The sequence below is a fragment of the Lithobates pipiens genome, unplaced genomic scaffold (genome assembly GCF_037356315.1).
Source record: "Lithobates pipiens isolate NorthernLeopardFrog02 unplaced genomic scaffold, aLitPip1_a1.2 Scaffold_23, whole genome shotgun sequence".
Taxonomy (NCBI): Eukaryota; Metazoa; Chordata; class Amphibia; order Anura; family Ranidae; genus Lithobates; species Lithobates pipiens.
The window spans coordinates 231,783,795-231,805,357 of NW_027507785.1; the positions used below are offsets into that span (position 1 = coordinate 231,783,795).

The window sequence follows — 21,563 nt, forward strand, 5'->3', positions numbered from 1 at the left end:
AAATCGCTGGACCCTGGGACAGGTAAGTGTCCATTTATTTAAAGTCAGCAGCTGCAATATTTGTAGCTGCTGGCTTTTAATATTTTTTTTTAAGGTGCAGAACCGCTTTAAGTTAAAAAAAACTTTCAGCCTTTGCAACTACTTTGAAAACTGTCTAAACCAAAACTTCCTGTTCAAAGTAAAGAAACTGCATAATACACACAGACACTACAAAGAGTGGTAATATCAATTCCATTTTATTTACATTTTGGCCTCTTAAGAGGATCTTAGAAGCAAAGACCAATTATCAAATTTTGAAAACACAGCATTAATACGAATTAGAATTTTCTCAAGACAGTCTCTTATCAAGTACCACACACAAATGGCATGCCCAAGTCTTGCTTGACCAATCAATGTGATATAAACTTGGCAAGTAAAAAAATGTGCCCTTGGCACAGACTGTTTTTAACCCAACTATTGTCATCTGTAAATAAGTGAGCTGTGTCAGCTGGAAGAAAACAAAGCCAGGATACTTGCTAGAAATATGAGATTTAAGTTTATATGTAGCGTTTTGTTGTTTTTCTGATATATATATAGATTATATACACTCTAGTAAAAGAATTTGCATTATTGATTTATATATATTGTAAAGAGGAACGCATAGGCCAGTACAAGCTGTATGGAAAATTTAGCGTACAGCTGTAGGATTTATTTAAAGGACTATAAGTTACCTATAAACAGCTTCATCATATAAATGAGTTTATTGGATATTACAACATTCAGCTGTTACCTGTAACAAACCCTGGAAAGATTGTTGGATCAAAAACAGTGAAAACAACGTAATCTAGTGATGGGTTTCTAATTCAAGGATAGTCCATTCTCCATGGGGGGATGAACACTCATCAGGAGAGTAACTAGTCACTGTGATGCTTGTAGAATCTTCAAACGGAGATGACAAATCCCCCCATGCTTTGCCCTGAGATTTAGAATTCTCTCTAGCTAAGAGCAAGGTCTGATTGATTAGATACTGCGCTAGGCTGAGATCCTCAGGGACGGAGTTTATGATATCAACATCTGATCCATGATCAGCTAGCAGCTGTCTTAGTAGTGTCCAGTCCCTCTCTACAAACTGCTGATCTTCAATTTCAATGTCCATTATTCTAGCTTCAGTCTTCAGTCTTTGCTCAATTCCTTCGCCAGGATCCATCTCATATATAGGAGAAAGGGACTTTGGAGGACGATGATCATACATGCAGGTTTGGGCCAATGAGTCATTATCATCTATGTTTCCTGAAATAATTCATAATACTGTACATTGTAAAATAGTTTTGCTCTCCCCCCAAAGTCAACGAAGACGAACATACAATCATTAAACACTGTGGTACACAGACATTTCACAAACATATATTTCTACACAGTAATGTGGAACAGATCACTGTTTAGAAATTCAAGTCAAGCATCAGATCGCCCTAAGAAGCAAACTTCTGAAATTTCTGATACAGAAAATGGGTTATTTGAGTAGCCATTTCAATCAGACATAGAATAATACAAAAGGGTTGCATCTCTTTCCATTAGATTTGTGTTTAGTTTAAAAAGTGTTATCATAGCCTATGACACCCTCTACCTATCTAGCAGTGAGCATATGTAGGGGAGCTGCTCTCTATTCGGGAGAGAGGGGAGTGCTCTTGCTGCAAAATTTATATGTAGGTGTAAACTCTTTTTGCAGTAGGCCATAATTAATAAAAAAAAATGGTCAAGGACATGTATTCTGGTATCTATACAGTATAAGATGACACCAGAATTCTGTATCAAAGGGTTAGCCTAACATAATTCAATCACAAGTAGATGCTGGAGGCTGAGGAAACCATTGAATTCCTAAATCTCAGGGTCTCCATTGGCAAAAGCATCCCCACCAGAAAACCTATGCCAGTAAAGCTTTTACCTTCGATAAAAGATTGGAAACCTTTGTGATGACTTCAATAGGTGGGTGAACCTAGTAACTTTGGTACAGACTCTTGCCAAATGAATTTTGGAGAGACACAAAAAGTCAATCGTGATTCAAACAGCTTCAACCCCAAACAAATATTTTAATGTGGACTGACCCTTTTATCTGTCCATCCCTGAATTAAAGCCCTCTTCATTGATTCGACTCACAGTGAACTACATTCAGAGCCACTGTTGGCAAAAGTCTAATTAGAAGAGAGCTATAATAATAAAAAAAAGAGTTATTTGCAATTATGAAAGCCCCTTTAATAACATCAGTGTTCTGCCATGGCTCTAGTTTGTGTGACAATAAAAATTACACTGTTTACAATAATGTACATTTCTGCATTAATATACCTATTGTATGTAGTTTATACTAGGTATAACTAAAACAGCTCTGGTAAAAAATAAACCCAAGTCATAGTAGAAATCTAAATTAAACTAATAAATTACTCTTTAATTAAAATATGTACTTACATATTAAGATTTTAAAAGTGAATAAACACTGGATTTAAACTTTGAGGTTGCTGCTGCAAAGTCTGATAATGGCTTGAAATACAAGTTTTTACTGCAAGTTAATTCTCAGTGATAAAGCTTCTACCTCATCAGGATAGTGGGAGTATGTGGGAAGGAACGAGTAAAGCACTGCCTGCACACAGAGCTATATGGAGTTTTGGATCGGAGTTAGCATGTACTAATTTATAGACAACTCAGCTAAATATAGGCTATTGGTAGGCTGTGAATTTTTGGTCAAATAAACAGTTTCTACATATAAAACATACATTGAAAGATGGGATGCATAAAGTGAAAATAATAGACAAATTATATTAATATGAAGGCTGAACAAATTTTACAAACAAAATGAGATAAATACACTTGATGCCATTTTAAGTGAGTTGATCTACAAAAACTGCAGAGTGCAAAATCTGGTGCGGCTGTGCATGGTAGCCAATCAGCTTCCAACTTCAGCTTGTACAATTAAGCTGTAGCAAAAAAAATGAATAAAAAAAAACCCTGGAAGGCAATTGGTTTCTATGCACAGCTGCACCAGTTTTGCATTCTCCTGTTTTAGTAAATCAACCCCAGTGCCCTTGTGACTTCTTGGGAAAGTGAGTATCTTTGCAAAGCGGCTCCCCCAACCCTTATAACTACCTTTCCAGCATTTCCCAACAGCAACCAGCACTCAATTTCTCAGTGTTGCTCTGGAGAGCGGTTATGTCATGCCCTCGGTCATTTGACAGTACTTGGGCCTATTGAATGACTGTTGGTGCTGGCAAGGTGTCAGTGAGCGGGTACCCTTACAAAGACACGGTCACTGTTGCCTGAATGGCAAGGTGAAAGCGTCTGTTGTAACCCCAATATATTTTAGTTGGCAAAATGGACATGAATCCCCAAAACACAAACTGTAAATGCATGAGGGAAACCTGCTTTGAAATGTACAAAAAGAATATGACAAATTGGTTTTGAAAGATTAAAAGCCTACAGAATAGAGTACTATAATGGTTATAACTATTAAAGGATAAGTGCACCCCAACACTAAAATCTCTATCAACAGACATCCATGATCTAACACGAACCTATCTAGCCCTGCAAAGAAGAAATCAACATGCATAACATTTCTGAAGCCGATCCAACCCGATCCTATGCTGAGCTGTCAGCTGTGGCTTTGCTGTGGAGGCGGGTGCAGGGGACACAGCCGACGACGGAAGCCCCATAGTAAGTCTATGGGTGACATCACTCCCCATTCATTTCATAGGCGTTGACGGCTATGTCCTCTGAAGAGCATCTGCTGCTGGAAACTGGATCAGCTTCAAAAAAGGCATGTATATTGATTTCTTCTTTATAGGGCTAGATAGGTTAGGCTTATAATCGTGGATGTCTGTAGATGTAGTGATTTTATTGTTAGGGTGGACTTAGCCTTTAATATGAACTTTTGTAGAAATTAAACGAGTCTCAAATCTTTGTGATCTTTAAGGCCATCTTAATTCAGGTTCAGCCATTCTGATATACATATAAATATTGCAGCAGGAACATTTTATATGTACCATAATACTTTCACTTTATCTATTCCATCGTGAAAAATTATTAATTCAGTTTTATTGTTGCTACAGAAGCAGGCCTTTCGCAGTTCAAGTTTCTGCTTTACAAAAAAAGTCTGTGAAATCCTTCCTAAAGTGCAATTAAGATTAGGTCGAAAAATTATTTATTGTAAGTTTTGGTGTTGTGAATAATTCACCACTACAACTTAACATAGAACATTAACTAAGTCAATAAAAGGAGACATATACTGAGAAACTTGTAGGTGGCCATCACTGACCTTTAAAAATGCTAGCAGTCTCAGATTGAATACATTTTGAGCCACTGACACGAAAACAAGCATGCAGTCAGAACTCCTGATCTTCAGACTTTTTCTGCATCAGTGGCTTAAACTACTAAAGCCATAAAAAGGTCAGCATGGCAGGTCACAAAATTCTGCACTATAAAGTAATACAACTCTATTGTGTGATAGCTAATGTTCATTACCTGCAGATAAAGCAGTGTTGGAGCTTTCAGTAGATGGTACATGGTGGTCTCTGCTTTGGTAGTCAAGAAACTGACTCTTACATGCATTACCAGTTTTAGTACAGCAAAACCTTTGTGTATCAGAAGGCAATTCAGTATACAGATCCAAATGGCATGGTCTTGTCTGAGACTTAATTTCACATTCTGTGGATTTGTAGTAGCCTTTGCATGCATCAGACTCTTCAAATTCCTCATCAGCAGACTTTATATCACTTGTTGGTTGATTACCAGTCAAAGAAGCACATTCTGCCTTGCCCTCCATGGACCTTGGGTCATGGTCATGGGAGCATCCAGAACAGTTCTCAGTACCGTTTCTCTCAAACACATCCAATGACGTTCGTGATGCAGGTTTGCGCATGTGTAAAGGATGACCATCTCCTTCATCGGATCCCAGTTCTTCACACTCATCCACAGAGAGAAGGACAGACCTCTTAAAACTTTTATTTCCAGTAGCTTGCTGGGAGTCACCCTCCATTTCAGCAATATCATCGAAAGCTAAATTAACAATGCCTTGAAAGGGTTGAGTGACAACTTCTTCTGAAACTTTGAGGCCAGTGCTTTCAGTCTCTGATCGCTCATCTTCAGTTTCATCAGCTGATGAAGATAGGTGTTCGATTTCCTGAGAAAACTGCACACTGCTGCAAACTGTTGTGTGATGAGAACTATGTTTGGGCACATCCCTTTGGAGCCATGGTTCCATTCTTTTTTGAGGTCCTTCATCATCGCTGGTGGAATTGACTCGGAATAACTCTGTATTGTCTTTCTTCAATTTTACATCAACTCTTAAGCTACCATCATAACCCTTCAATTCTTCAGGGGTACTTGTGTCACTACTGCTTCTACCAAGAAAATCATGGCACCGCATTGTGCTGCACTTAGAGATTCCCCTTTCATTTGAACCATCATCATCCTGAGAGCCACCTGCATCGTAATCTTCAGACCTTGGTTTGATGTCATCAGATGATGTACTAGCACTGCCACTCTCTGATTCTGGGCTCTCGCGCTCATGTAGCATACCCGAGTGTTTATTCCATTGACCTATAAATTCAAAGTTCTCGTGATCAGCTGCTTCTGTGGCATTCACCTCTGTTTGATAATTAGACAACTGCCTTTCAGATGAACAGTTCATAAAAGGTTCACTATTTAGCACAGGCTGACCACTGGTAGAATTACCCATCAAAGGTGATTCAGCGGCACTATAACTAGGCGCAACTCTGCTAGTGTTCTGAGAGAACTGGAATAATGTCACGTCTTCCTTCTCTTTTTGTTTTGGAATCCTTTCAACTTCTTTGACAGAACACAACTCACTTTCACTTGAACTGTCCGCACATTTGGAATTCTCTGAATCACAGATATTTTTGCAATCTGGTTTCTTCTCGCCTGCAGTACTTATAATGTACACTTCTCCTGACCCAGCATTGTCAACATTTGCTGTTCTGATTTGATTTGTTGTTTCTGACAAACCTGCTTTTGAATTAGATGCGTAATGAAGAACAGATGCTGCTGGAAGATTTTCTTGGCATTGGGAATGCTCCAAATTAAGCTTCTGTATCATAGAGTCTTGATTGCTCATTGAATTTTCCTGACAAGACTCGTGTACAGTGAATGGCTGGCCTTCAGAACAGGGTTGTGCAATGTTTTCTGCTAATTGATGAGAAGTGGCTTGTTTGACTTCATCTGCTACAGACACTGGGCTCTCTGCATTATTTGTAGCTAGGTTGGGGCATTTTTTGACTGCAGAGGAAGAACTCTTTTGATGTGACTTTTGGTTTAGGCTTAAAGGTTTAGAACTACTTTGAGCCTTAAGTTTGGATTCTTTATGATTTGATATAGAGGGTTTACTGTTGCTTAAACTGTGCTTATTACTTGGCACTGCTGCATTTGTTTTATTTGTTGATGTGACTGATGGTTTTGTAGCCTTTTTATTCACAGACGCATGTTTTTCCCCAGAAATAGAATTGTTCACTAACTTGGCTTCCATTTTGACATCAGTTTGTTTGGAAGAAACAGATTTAGGCACGTCTGATGTATCTCCAGATACACCTGTAAAAAAAATTAGGAGAAAAAAAATAATAATAAAAAAAGTTAAAAACTAAGCTTTATGAAATTACAAGAACCAACCAAATCACCTTTGTATTTTGTGTACCAGAAACAAAATTGTATTTCCCTTGTACAGTTGCACATCAACTATGGGTAAATGAAATAAACAAACCAATGCATCGTATACGGTTTTATAAGGAATTTTATATGACGACTGCAAATAGGTTTTGCGCCCACTAAACTAAAAATAACTATAATGTTTCTAAACCCTTTAAGTGTTAAATCTTTATTGTTGGATGAATTACTCGTGCAACCTATCAGTCTTCTATAGTTCTTTGTTGGCGGTGGCAATGATCTGCGGGCTCAGAGCCTCTGCACGATTACAACCACAGTGCACATGCTCCCTTCCTTTAATGTAAACCTGGTCATAGAAAAATCTAAATTTGGCTGGTTTCACAGGGATCAACTTTGGTACAACCAGCCTGTTGGGAAATTTCACTTGATCAATGCCTCCAGCTATAGCGAGCGATGCGGACGTATATTCTGATATATACAATAGCTCCATGGGAGGGATTCCCCCTTCCACCTTGAATAATTGGATGGGAGGAGTCAATTCATTTTCTTTCTCCTTCACAACGCTGGTTGAATAAAAGAAAATGAATGATGTATGGCCTGCCTAAGTAAGCCATGTCTATACACGGTGTATTGTGTAGGAAAACAGCTGTCTGATCTAATCCACCCGAAGGCAATGGTGGGTGGATCAGATTATTGACTGACATCTCCACTCCACTTGGAAGGCCGGGGGGAGGGGGCCTGAAAAATCTGAGGTGACATGACAGGACATGCTCTTGCTTAGCCCTGCCCCCAGCCCAGGCTGCACTACAGTAAAAAAGAGTAAAAGAAAATTAAAATTTTCAGCCCTCTTTCTCTCTAGGATGAAAGTTAAAAGGGCCACAATATTTGTGACCCTGTCAGTCAATGAATTAACTATTTTTTTTAGTGAAAATTAATTTTTTGTATTCTCCTTTACGCTGTAACTAAACAATATTGAAGGCGTAAACCACACAGTTACCAGTACCCTTCACCTGAGCTTCACAGAGGATGGTGGCGAGTGCAGGCAGTCTTACTCCAGTGGCAGCTGGTACTCCCAAAAATTTTTTTTTTTTGGGGGGGGGGGGGGGGGAGGGGGTGGGGGATTACAAGCAGAAAAATGCTGGGGGAAAAAAAAAAAAAAGCCACTGTGCCCCATCAACCGCTTCCCAAATAATGCCACTGTGCCCGCCTGCTCACCATCTGTCCGGCACTTACCCCATCTCTGTGGCGGGTCAGGCATGCAGGTGATTGCAGCGAGCGGTGGGACCTTGCAGCGGCTTCTGTGTATTCCATGCGTCTCCTCCCCTCCCTCCTGATAGGCGTCCAATCGTAGTGCCTGTCCTTTCAGACAATCAGGTGACGCCTAACAGATCTGATAGGCTAAGAGGCGGTTCAGTGTTAGAAAAGCAAATGAATATTCACTTTCCTAACATACCTGGGTGGACTGCGAGCGCAATGTTTTGCGCTCGCAGTTCCCCTTTTTTGACGCATATTAGAGCCTATGACTAATAAGGTGCTTCAAAAATACACCTCCGAAAAGGGGCTTGACACCTGAATAAGGGGTGGCAGCTATCCATTATACACAGAGGGGGGTGGCTGGAGAGAGGGGGCGGCACCCATGCACGCTAATGGACGCACCGCCACTGGTCTTCCCACCGGTCATGCTCAGTGAAACATATTACTAGTTTTAATGAGTATAGCCATCCAGTGGACATATGCACCACCCCTCTTTGCTTGTTCAAAAATAAAAAGTAATCTCTCTGCACTCATGAGATCAGACACATCAGAAATTATTTCTTATAGAGAACGATGGTGATAATAATAATAGTGGTATGTGTGCAAATCGATAGGATATCTGGAAAAGTACTTGGTACTGGAGGGGAAGAGATTCCAGGACTGATGCAGCTGAAGAGTCAGGTGAAGCTGAAAGCTCAAGGATCCAGCTGGATGGAATAAGCTTAGTTTAACCACTTCAATACTGGGCACTTATACACCTTCCCGCCCAGACCAATTTTGAGCTTTCAGTGCTGTTGCACTTTGAATGACAATTGCGTGGTCATGCTACACTGTACCCAAACTAAATTTTTATCATTTTGTTCCCACAAATAGAGCTTTCTTTTGGTGGTATTTGATCGCCTCTGGGATTTTTATTTTCTGCTAAACAAATAAAAAAAGACTGAAATCTTGGAAATCTTTGTTTCAGTTACAAAACTTTGTAAATAAGTACGTTTTCTCCTTCACTGATGAGCACTGACGGGGCTGCAGTGACGGGCACTGATAAGGCGGCACTGATGGGCACTGATGAGGTAGCACCAATGAAGTGGCACTGATATGCAACACAGATTGGCATGGATAGGCGGCACGGATGGGCATGGATAGGCGGCATGGATAGGCAGATAGGATGGGCACTGATAAGCGGCACGGATGGGCACGGATAGGCAGCTAGGATGGGCACTGATAGGCAGCTAGGATGGGCACTGATAGGCAGCTAGGATGGGCACTGATAGGCAGCTAGGATGGGCACTGATAGGCAGCTAGGATGGGCACTGATAGGCGGCATGGATGGGCACTGATAGGCGGCATGGATGGGCACTGATAGGCGGCATGGATGGGCACTGATAGGCGGCATGGATGGGCACTGATAGGCGGCATGGATGGGCACTGATAGGCGGCATGGATGGGCACTGATAGGCGGCATGGATGGGCACTGATAGGCGGCATGGATGGGCACTGATAGGCGGCATGGATGGGCACTGATAGGCGGCATGGATGGGCACTGATAGGCGGCATGGATGGGCACTGATAGGCGGCATGGATGGGCACTGATAGGCGGCATGGATGGGCACTGATAGGCGGCATGGATGGGCACTGATAGGCGGCATGGATGGGCACTGATAGGCGGCATGGATGGGCACTGATAGGCGGCATGGATGGGCACTGATAGGCGGCATGGATGGGCACTGATAGGCGGCATGGATGGGCACTGATAGGCGGCATGGATGGGCACTGATAGGCGGCATGGATGGGCACTGATAGGCGGCATGGATGGGCACTGATAGGCGGCATGGATGGGCACTGATAGGCGGCATGGATGGGCACTGATAGGCGGCATGGATGGGCACTGATAGGCGGCATTGTAACTTAAAGTTTTGTAGGGATGGATGCCAATCAGTGATGCCCATTGTGGGCACTGATTGGCATCCATTATGGGCACTGATTGGCATCCCTGGTGGTCTAGGGGGCATACCTGGTGCTGGGCATCTTCTGGTGGTCCAGTGTGTGCATTCTCGGGGGGGGGGGGGCTGTGCTGATCATCGATCAGCACAGACCCCCCCTGTCAGAGGAGCAGCCGATCGGCTCTCCTCTACTCACGTCTGACAGACGCGAGTGAGGAAAAACCGATCACCGGCTCTTCCTATTTACACTGTGGTCAGCCGTGTTAGGACACTGCTGATCACATGGTAAAGAGTCTCCATCGGAGACTCTTTACCGAGATTGTAGTTGCAGGGTGTCAGACTGACCCCCCCTGCAACAACGATCGCCGCAATGCGCGCTCCCGGGGGCGCGCAGCGGCTTAATATCCTGATCACGTCATATGACGTCCGGTCAGGATATTACAACCCCTTTGCCACCGTCATTTTGCTATATGGCGGGCAGCAAGTGGTTAAACAGCCAGCAGCCTTATCAACCAGGAGGGCAGGAGAGTAGGAGAGCAGGATATCCCACAGGGATGGGTGAGTGAAGGGATGGGTGGAAAGGTGAGTGAGAGCTTGAATTACAGTGAGGCAGTGTTCATCAGATCTGGGAAGATCCTTGTGGGTATGCAGAAAACATGAAGGTGGCCACAGCACACGTTAATAAAAGCATGTATCCATTTATTGTACAACATAAGTAAACATTTACATTTAAGAAAAGGCAGTTCTGCTTAAGCTTGGAACAGAGGAGAGCCGAGTGAAGCACAGCCAGTGAACTAGCAGGCAGCTGTCATGCAAAAGATTTCCCCCAAAGGGATGTGAAGACAGTTGTGTCTACCGGCTCCAAGGACCAGGACAGCAGGCATGGGAAAGTAAAGGGGCATATACAACATGGCTCAGAGGCCTTGCCTCCTTTATGAAGTATAAAAAGGTACTTGATAGAGGAGGCACTGTGCTGCACTCAGCTCTCCTCTGTACCAAACTCAAGCAGAACTGCATTTACTTGAATGTATGCGTTTACATATGTTGTGCAATAAATGAATACATGCTTTTATTAAGATGTGCCCTGTGGCCACTTTCATGCTTTCTTCTTTTCTTGGCTCCGATCACATTACCTGCTGACAGGTAGGGGGTGCATTTATGACGGAAGAGACCTCTAGGGTCTCCGTTATAAAACACCAGACAGACAAACCAAAAATCACCGTCCAGCACTCAATCCCAGGACTTCCCCAAAAAATAGGAATATGGCAGGCAGTGGTTTTAGCGTGGCAGCCCTCCTCAGACTGGGCGGTCCTCCAAACACTGCAAAAATACACAAAAGGGTGCAAACACCTAGTGCATTACCATCAAAACTATTTGTGAGTACCATACTGTCTTGTGTTTTCAACAAAGTAGAAAATAAAATCAAAATAGTCATGCAAGACGCTCCAGCTGGTGAGGTGGGCGACTATTGCCACACGGTAGAAAAGCTTACATAATTCAGAGGATAAACCCCCTTCCTCAGAGCTTCCCCCCATGTGGTAACAGTCACCCACCTCGCCAGTTGGAGCATCTTACACGACAAGCTTGAATTTATATTCTACTTTGGGAGTACAACACTGCCTTGTGTTTTCAATAAATGTTTTTTGTGGTAATGCACTAGGCGTTTGCACCCTTAGGTGTATGTTTTTGCAGTGTTATAAAACCCTGCCCATCAGCAGATTTAGCAGTTCTTCCATTTACTACCACTTTAAAGTGGTTGTTGAGCCATTCTAAACCATATAAACTATAAGCACTGCCTCCTATTGTAGTATCCCCCTCTGTGTGTGATTTATAAAAATAAATGCTGCAAATACCTAATTTCAGAGCCGTGACTGCGATCATATGACAGGCCAGCTTTCTCCTTTCTTCCTCAGAGATGCAGCATGCAGGGGGCTAAGATTCCTCTGCTGATGTCAGTCTGGAGGAGAGGAGGAGAGAACTGGCTGGTCATGTGAATGCAATCTCGGCTGTGAAATTAGATATTTACAGAATTTTTTAAATCATGGTTTATACAGGTTAGCGTTATGACAGCAGCAGGAGGAAGGGGTGGCTCACACAGATAGAGAGGGGAGGGAGGAGGAAGACACAGGAGCAGATAGCAGGCTGCTGATGACAGAGGCACATAAATGGACCACGGTGTCTGGTCTCAGCAGCCATTATACACCGTGGTCCGTTTACAGAGGGGTGGGGAGAAACTGGCAGGATCAACCAGGTTTTTTAAGGTATTACAGGGGGGGCAAATGACACAGGACAAGCACTGTGTCATATAACATGCTTTAAAAGAAGCAGGACCATTTTTATGGGGTTAACACTAACTATATCTATACACGCTAGTCACTTCAAAATGCTCTGTTATCAATTTCCAAACAAAGAAAAACATACCTGTTTTTTTCAACAGTGCAGCTGGGGCACTCTTTGGCCTTTGTTGAGCAGCAGTTCCCATTCTGATAACTTTTCTTTTCTGAAGTCCAGAATCATTCCCTCCATCAGTGGGTAATTTTTTTGTTGATGTACTGTTAGGATTAAACAAAACCCAAAAAGAGAAAACAATGCAAAAATTCTAATCACCATAGAAAGAAAGAGAACATACATAAATTAACTAAAACAGTTATCACGGTGACAAGACAAATCAGCCATTTTTAGTCATCTTCCTAGTTCAATAGTAGTGGCCTAAAAGTGTCAATAGCCATGGAGCTGGTACTGCCTGATCAAGATCTTTTTAAGCTGGATACACACTTTTTGTCATTCAACCAGTGGGCTGAAAAAAACCCTAAAAAACAAAAACACTACTCAGATTCCTGCATCCAAACATAGCGATGTGAATGAAGGAAATCTCCCATGCAGTGCTATTGTAATCGGACAACCCCTGCCCTTCCCTGTCAGAATACACCGATCTGAGCTGCAGTGGCTGATCAAATGCTGGGTTTTCCAGCAGGACCATTTGACAGAAGCTAGTCTAACAATCAGCTTCTGTCGAACAGAACAGGCTACACACATGAAAATTTGCCTGGTTCCTGCTGAACTGGCTGATCAGTGTGTAGCCAGCTTAAAGGATAAGTTCACCTTACAAAAAATAAATGCACATTTTTTTTTGCAGGTGAAAAAAAAAAAAAGAAAAAAAAACAAAAACAAAAAAGCAGCATTTATTATTTTTAAGGTTTTAGGAGCCTGTAAATAATTGCACCAGCGATCAGCTGATCGTTGTGTCATGCAGGGCTCCTGCAGACCCGTCAGTATATCTACATACTCGTACCTCATACAGGCAAGCCAACACACTTAGACAGGAAGAATTAATGAACTACCACAGCGATCATATCTATGTGGTAGTTTATTGAGAACTACAAGCAAACTGCTAAGGCTGTCTGGACTTGTAGTTTTCCCATTCACAAAGCACTGTGAATAAGTGACGTGACTGGTGGGCAAGAAGATCCCGGCTAGCTGTCAGAGCTGGGGATCAGAGTCCGGTCCTTTGAGAACATGTTGTTACATGTTGCACCCTGAATATGGGTGTAACATGTTATGAAAGGTGAACTTATCCTTTAGGCCAGATCTGTCAATCTTATTGTATCTATACCATACAACCATGGCTACCATACATCAAGGGTAAAGAGGAGTCTTGGTAAATACAATTCAAAATACAATGAACAGAATGAGTTCATTTTAAATTGCCCCTCAAACTATAAATGAATATCTGGTATCTCTTAGTGAATATGTAAAAATAAAAACAATATGTAAACCTTAAAAATAAAACCATATTTTCTCATTTTCGGTCTACTAAATATACAATTGAAAGTTTTTTGTTCTATCTACTTGATAAGTGCAAAAAAATACCTGTTGATTTTTCCTTAAATCCTCTGAGCTTCATGTGCTCTCTGCCTGTATTTTTCTGTACTTGCAGCATGTTCTTCACTTTGTGATTTCCCCATCCCTTATTTTATTTTCCCTCAGTTTCCTTCATTACAGGTTTCATTCTATTGATGGCAAAACAGTTAGCCCCCCAGGTCACACCTTTTGTTACGACCGTTTATATATGGAAGTTATTGTATTATACTAAGAAGGTTAGATAGCTATTGCTCATATCAATTTCTTAGCACATGTCTACCAATGGCGTGTTAAAATTGGGTCCCCTCTAACATGTTTTGTCCTTTGATCACATGCGCATGTGATAGTCCATATCTGATCAAAACAAAGATTTAAAAAAACAAAAAGGAATACCACAGGGAATATGTGTATCCTTAAAGTTCACGTTTCTGAATATGTTACACCCATATTTAGAGTGTCACAATTCAAAGAGAACGCTCTGCCCACACAGCCGTATTACTGATTCACAGATCCCTGTGAATCCATTAACTACAAGTACCGGCAGCCTTTGCGGCTGCCGGCTTGTAGTTTTCAGTGAACTACCATGGTGTTGTTGAGCATTGTGGTAATTCATGGATTTTTCCTGAGTGTAAAACTGCCTGCCCATACGTGGTATGGGCTGACAGCTTACACAGGACAGTTTGCAGGAGACCTGTTGGGGTTTTTTTGTCCTACGATCACTGCCAGCTGCTATAGTGCATAATCTATGGAGAGCCTCAAGTGGGCTTTGATTTTCAGCATTCCTGATATTATCCCGATACATACCTACCTTCTATGCTCAATCTGTTTGGAGTCCCTACCACTAGCAAGCCTCTCCTGGTGCGAATTGTTGCATCACCATAAGCCAAAGCACCCACATACAACCTCATGTCATGGCTTCTGCACTTGACTCACAAGGCCATATTGGATATATAACCAGATTCCACTTAGACATCTGTCAGCATACAGGCCTCCTCTCTTGTGGAGGAGAGGCAAGGCAGAGAGGAGCCATTTTAAACTTTAAAAATAGATTCTCTATCCATAAGACATGTCTTCTGAACTTGCACTGCAGAGATTCAGAAATTCAATCCATCAACACACAAAGAAGCGCCTAATAAGTAATGTGAGGGTCCTGGGAACGCCGCAAAAGGCAGTGTCTGAACGTTACTGAAAAATTTCTAACCTACCTGTCTCTGACTTTTATGATAGAGCGCACAACAGGTGCCTCCCAAACCCCCAGTACGAGGGGCACCACCTAGGCCTTTCCTGGTGTGGTTTCTAAATAGGGACCATGACCAGACCTTGGCCATGAGCCAAAAACCCGGTAATTACAATTCGAGAAAGCCTGGATATTCCTATTCTGGGATTGCAAGAAATAGAACAACACTGCAACTCCTTCAAAGACATCTGCAAGCACTCAGGCATAGGGGCATAGAGTATAGCCCCATCTATCCCAGGAGACATCAGATGCAAGACAGGGACACATTTAAGTTGACACCTCAGCAGCTGCAACCAACTGGCTAAACACAGAGCCTAGACCCTTGCAATGTAATTGGACTGAGCATCACCACGCTATTGAAATAAAACAATGATATCACTCTTCCAGTCTCCTACCAAAATGCATTATATATGCATATTTTCTCCAAAACTCATGTCCTGAACCTATCATTTTTTGAAGGCTATATTGCTTTAAATTTATTGATCCCTCAAGGACCTGCCCCTTGTGCATTATACAAGCCTGCAGCACTTAAACCGTGACATCAAAATTATTACCAAATTCTTTTAAAAGGTTAGATCAAAATACATAACCTAAAAGCCGACCAGGCTGGGTTAATGCCATACAAGTCTACTGATAACAAAATAAGATACCTATTCACTAAGCTGCAGACCAAGAAAATGCCTTGCGAGTCCCTTTGCTTTGGCCTCGAAATTCAATTACTATCCATCTATATTCACAATTGCTGTGCATTTTGTTCTGACAAATGGCATGCCTGCTTATATTGTACCTTATGTGTGACCCTGTCCCAGTTTATAATATTATGAGACGTGAGTGGATTTAAACCACAATTTTATTGTTTGGTTATTGTACACTTTATTTCTGTACAAATGTAAGGGGTTTGTTTCTTGTAATTTTATAAAATTCAATAAATGTTGCTTTTTAATAAAAAATAAAAAAAGCTGCCGACCAAGCATTTGAACACTGGCATTAAAGCACTTGCCTTACTGAGCACAGAGAAAGCATTCAACACTGCAGAATAGCCTTTATTTTGGAAGGCCTTAAAGAAAAGGTTTTCCATAATATAAACATTGGATCCAGCTAATTTACTGTCAACCAAGAGCAGCAATATGCCCGAGTGGAGAGTTGTCTCCTTACTTCCTTCTTGAGGGCACGAAGCAGGTCTGTCCTCTCCCCAGCACTATTCACCACTGTCGGGGGAACCCAGGCTCTCAGGATGTCTCAGCAGGTTATGGAACCGATGATTGGCTGGCTGGCTGGCAGGCAGAGATAGTAGCTGTGTACACAGATGGATTTTTTTTTTTCTTTAAAATTTTGCTGAACCCCCACTTACTGTACAGGGAGCACTGCAGGTCCTGCATACATTCTCTGAGGTTTGTGGATGTAAGACTAATTGGGCCAAATCTATATTATTTTCTGTACCCTCAGTGGGTTTCCAACTTCTCCTATTAAGGCATACAATTTTCTGCTAAACCATCTGAATATGTTGAGATGAATTTATTAATAGATCAAACAGTGTAGCGCTAATGTGTGCAATAAAGTAAAACCATACATCTATCTTGATGTAATAGAAATTAATTGTGTAAAAACCACAAAAACAAGTGTTGAAACACAAAGTGCAAAGCAATACACGCTAAAAGTCCATAAAGTTGTGTAAGTGAAGTAAACTCTTCTTATGGAGGCGACACCAAACAAAGGCAGGAAAGCAGCTTGTCTGTAGTGTCTATCAACATTGCTTCAAAAGTGAATAAACACTATTACCGACTGGGGTGGACACACATTTCATACGTCAGTGAGTCAAAACGGCTCGTAGTCCGATAGGGGCTGAGGTTGGTGCTGTACCCAAGAGGAGGTTAGTTCAGTCTGATGTGGGATCCCCGACTTTTGGCTCCAAGGCTCCACAGACCGTTCTCGCAGCAGATGGGTATTACTCCAAAGCAACTCCTCATGAACCCCGAAAGTGCATATGGACTGGTCCCAAGTAATTTTCACAAAGCTGACATGTTGCTGAGAAGCACAGTACAGATCACACAAGAGGAGTGGTAATGCCAGATCTCTAACTTTTTAGCCACCAAACGTGCATCAACTAACTTTTGGCTCAATGCTGACAAAAGCAACCCAATGCTTGATGCTGCCATACTAAGGCACTTGGGATCACTCCATCTTAAGCCCCATACACACTATCAGACTTTCTGCTGATTTTTTCCTTCAGATTTACCAAAACCATATAGAATGAGGTAAATCCTTAGGAGTTTCAATTTGTATGCAATCAGGCAGGCCCTTGCACTACATGGTTTTGGTAAATCTGAAGACAAAAAACAGCAGAAAATCTGATAGTGTGTATGGGGCTTTAGGCATGCAAAACTTACAAAACCCCATAACACATCTATGTTAACCAAGCTAAAAACCTGGGAGGCGAGCCTTTGATGGTACTCAAAAGCAGGACATCACATCTGAAATATCACTATGGCGAAATCCTAACAAAAAAACACTTTCTAGTTATACCAGACTCCCAAATTTGGTCTAAACGTGGTTTCAAAAATTAGCAAACAGACAATGTGTAATCAAGGGCTATAGCCAAACGAAATGCTGCAGGCAAGAGTACTACCTCCCAAGCCTTCTATTTATTTATTTATATACATGCAGGTTGCCCATGCTTACAGCATTCAATTCAGTAGACAGCCGGTGGGTTCTTGTGACCGACCTCGAAATCTTGCTATGCGTGCAAACCTATCGCCACCATCGAAAAAAATATTCTTATGAAGACTTCTTCTCTAACTCATTTTATCCAGTTTAAGGGGGGGGGGGGCATCATATTTGATAACAGGAGAATTGGAACGATCTATGGGACATACCCTTCCAACCGTTGGTCTCTGCCAGAGACAATCTGATACAGTTCAAACTTTGGGACAGAGCTTATTTTATGTCCTAGAGACTGAAGAAACCAAACCCTGCCTCGCTTCAGCTTTCTGGCATTGCGGACATCTCAAAAGACAACTTCTTCCATGTGTTTAGGACTTGCATCAAAATATAGGAAAACTACTGCTAAAAGCTCACCCCCTACTTGGTACCATGCTCTGTGCGTGCTTTAAAATGGTCTTCCCAGCTTTCCTCTCCACTCGAGACTCTCTCCTGTTGCCCATATTGGGCAATCCGGAGTTTCCTCCTGACTTGGAATGTGTCAGTTTAGGACCATTGGCCTTCCCGTCTGTCATTGATGAGTGATTCTGGCTGTTTTCAACTTCCCTTTTGGAACACTCTGGAAAACGCATCACTTCTTTTGATCTATACTCATTCTCTCCTAACCACTTTCTTCTATTTTCGTTTCCCTCCTTTTTAGAGCTATTTTTTCCTTTTCTTCTGTTCCTTGGAACACAATGTGTGGAACACATAATACATTTTTGTGGATATGCCTAATGTATTACTAAATGAGGCATTGACATTTTATTTAATTGACCCAATTGTTGGGAATAATGTATGTTATCTGTGTGGAATTGTCTACAATCACTGTGTCACTGTTGTAATTGAACTTTGCCTTCTCTGAGTTCTAAACTAATAAAAATTTATATATATATATATATATATATATATATATATATATATATATATATATATATATATATATATATATATCTGCAAAATTCTTTTCTACTTAATGCTGCAGTACTGATTATTAATGTGGTGTTAATTTGTAAATCTCATGGAGGATTGAATCCCCTGCATCTGTTCATGTTAGAATTGTTGCATTTTTGTGCATTTAACAAAAATTCTGATAAAAAAAAAAAAAAAAAAAAAAAAAGAAGGCATTGCACTTCCTGTGCCTGGCCCTCATATCAGTGATATCATCTGCTGTACTTCTAAATTGGGTTGAGAGCACTACTACTACTACTAGTATGCTGCTCACTGTTATTTTTTGCTGGAGAGAAAGATGTACCCGAGAACCTGCAGTGCAACGATCTCTCGGCTTCTGCTTTATCGGTTCAATACATCTCTGCTTTCCAAATCTATTTCTGCAGCTCCTTGAACATTCCCCCATCAGTCATCAGGGGGCAACTCTGACATAAAGAATCAAAGTCCTGCCTACCTCTACCAAGAAGGCTGCCTCTTCACAGAGGCACATTAATATAATGGCAAATTAAATCAGTTATAGGGAAATGTTTTGCATCAGGGAGCTTAAAGGTAATAAAGGTAATACTGGCGACATGTGCGTTGCCTTCTGTTGGTCTTTTTTGGTCACATATTCAATAGATCTGATCCTTGGATACATACTGCTGGCATTTGCTCAACGCTACTTTAAAGCCCTTGTGCAATGCTGCAAAATTTTAAGCGGGTAAAATGTTCCATTGTACAGTTGCGCTCAAAGAACTTTAGCCTTTTTTCTGGAGAATAAGGGAGGGTCATAACCCCGTCAGTTAATTTGTTTTGCACATTTGTGTCTCATTGGGGAGATTTCCCTTTGCTTCCTGTTCCATAGCCAAAACAGGAAGTGAGAGGAAATCCCTGCAAATTAAAAAGGGATTGTAAAGTGAATTATTTTTTTTTTTTTAAACAAACATGTTATACTTACCTCCACTGTGCAGCTCGTTTTGCACAGAGTGGCCCCAAACCTGCTCTTCTGGGGTCCCTCGGTGACTGTCTTGGCTTCCTCCCGCAGGTGCTTCTCACGTTCATGCGAGCTCCCTCGCATGGTGAGAAGCACCTGCAGGCGCCCTCCCGTGATACAGCCGGCGGCTATAGCCGCTCGCTGTATCACACGGCCCCGCCCTCCCATGTCAGTGGATGTGATTGACAGCAGCGCGAGCCAATGGCTGCGCTGCTTTCCATCCATCCACTCCAGCCAATCAGTGGCCAGGCTGAATGGTGGAAAGGATGGTGGGGGCCAGCACAGGATTTTCGAGGGGTGAGGTAAGTAAACCGGGGGGGACTGGGGGCGCCGGCACTGTCAGATGTTTTTTCACCTTAATGCACAGACAAAAACTGAAAGGTGCGCTAATCTCTCTGAACTCTATCAAAGAGTTCCCGACTGGCGCACGCCGATGTACGTTGGCAGAATGGCACGGGTGTGCAAATGGGCATACCTGTGCGTCCGTTTAAATTTGCCACCATGCTATCCCGTGTGCGCCGCCCAGGACCTCCGTGAATCAGGTTGGGAATCCCGCAGGATTCGATCGCCGCAGGGATACCAGCGATCGTCTCACAGGGAGATGCTAATGTAAGCAAGCATCTCCCCGTTCTGCCTAGTAACAGTGTCACTGATCTCTGCTCCCTGTGATCAGGAGCAGACATCATTGACATGTCACACATAGCCATGCCCCCCCCCCCAAGTTAGAAACACGCCCCAGGACACACTTAACCCTTACCCTGCCCCCTAGTGGTTAACCCCTTCACTGCCAGTGTCATTTACACAGGAATCAGTGCATCTGTATAGCACTGATTGCTGTATAAATGACAATGGTCCCAAAAATGTGTCAAAAATGTCTGATGTGTCCGCCATAATGTCGCAGTCACGAAAAAAAAAATGGCTGATCGCCATTACTAGTAAAAAAATTTTTTTTATAAAAATGCCATGAAACTTTCCCCTATTCTGTAAATGCTATATGCTATTTAATAAATGCTTATTGCAATTTTTTTTACCAAAAATATGTAGAAGAATATGTATCGGCCTAAACTAAGGAAAAAAATTGGTTCTTTTATATATTTTTGGGGGATATTTATTATAGCAAAATGTGAAAAATAATGCATTTTTTTTTCAAAATTGACGCTCTTTTTTGTTTATAGCGCAAAAAATAAAAACCACAGGGGTGATCAAATACCACCAAAAGAAAGCTCTATTTGTGGGAAAAAAAAAGGACGTCAATTTTGTTTGGGAGCCACGTCGCACGACCACACAATTGTCAGTTAAAGCAACACAGTGCCGAACCGCAAAACGTGCTCTGGTCAGGAAGGAGGTAAAATGTTCTGGGCCGAAGCGGTTAATACAGCACTCAAATCGTGGTCAACTTCTCAAGACCACTCCTCACTCATTTTCTCCTGCCTGGGGCGGGAGGCCAACCCTAACCCTTGACATCCAGCTTGATGTTATTTGGTCCCAGAACTGCTATAATCCACATAACCTTACTTAATCTAATATTTACTTCCCAAAAGTAAATAAAAAAAAAAAAATAGGACTCGAGAAGATCTATAAAGCAGCTGAAGCAAAAATGACGGCATATGCCAGCAAACCTTTTTCTGCATTGTTCTGGATTTGAACCTTAAAATAACAATACACAAAAATTGCACAATTAAACAGACCTGCTTGGTTCTCGACATTCAGCTTCATTGACCTTTCTTTTAGCAGACACCCCATTGGAAATCTTTGTGCCAGGTCTTGATTTTGCTCCTGTGTGATGTGAAGAAAATATATTATATGGAAATTAGAAAGTTCAGTCATCAGCCAGAAAAGGAAACCTGCAATGTGGTTTTCAATGTTAGAAGAATTACATGCAACTTTTGTTATGCTTTCATATTGACCAAAGAATTTATGGCAAAGTGTTGTTTAAATAAAGCAAACTAATCCCCTAGATTTTATATACTAGCAAATAGCAATGTATTTTTGGACAGAAGTCAAAAGAATT

General features: G+C 41.8%; 1 protein-coding gene across 2 annotated transcripts in view; it reads right to left on the reverse strand.

Annotated features, from left to right (window-relative positions):
* Nucleotides 1–220: 220 nt before the first annotated feature.
* BTBD8 (BTB domain containing 8) overlaps nucleotides 221–21,563 on the reverse strand; it is a 172,865-nt gene continuing 151,522 nt past the window's right edge. For both annotated transcript variants that reach the window (XM_077452921.1, XM_077452922.1), the window contains 4 exons: nucleotides 21,241–21,328; nucleotides 12,255–12,385; nucleotides 4,486–6,567; nucleotides 221–1,269 (listed from right to left, as the gene is read on the reverse strand). In XM_077452921.1, the coding sequence (XP_077309047.1) occupies nucleotides 824–1,269; nucleotides 4,486–6,567; nucleotides 12,255–12,385; nucleotides 21,241–21,328 (2,747 nt within the window). In that variant the 3' untranslated portion in view covers nucleotides 221–823. The remainder of the gene's footprint in view (nucleotides 1,270–4,485; nucleotides 6,568–12,254; nucleotides 12,386–21,240; nucleotides 21,329–21,563) is intronic.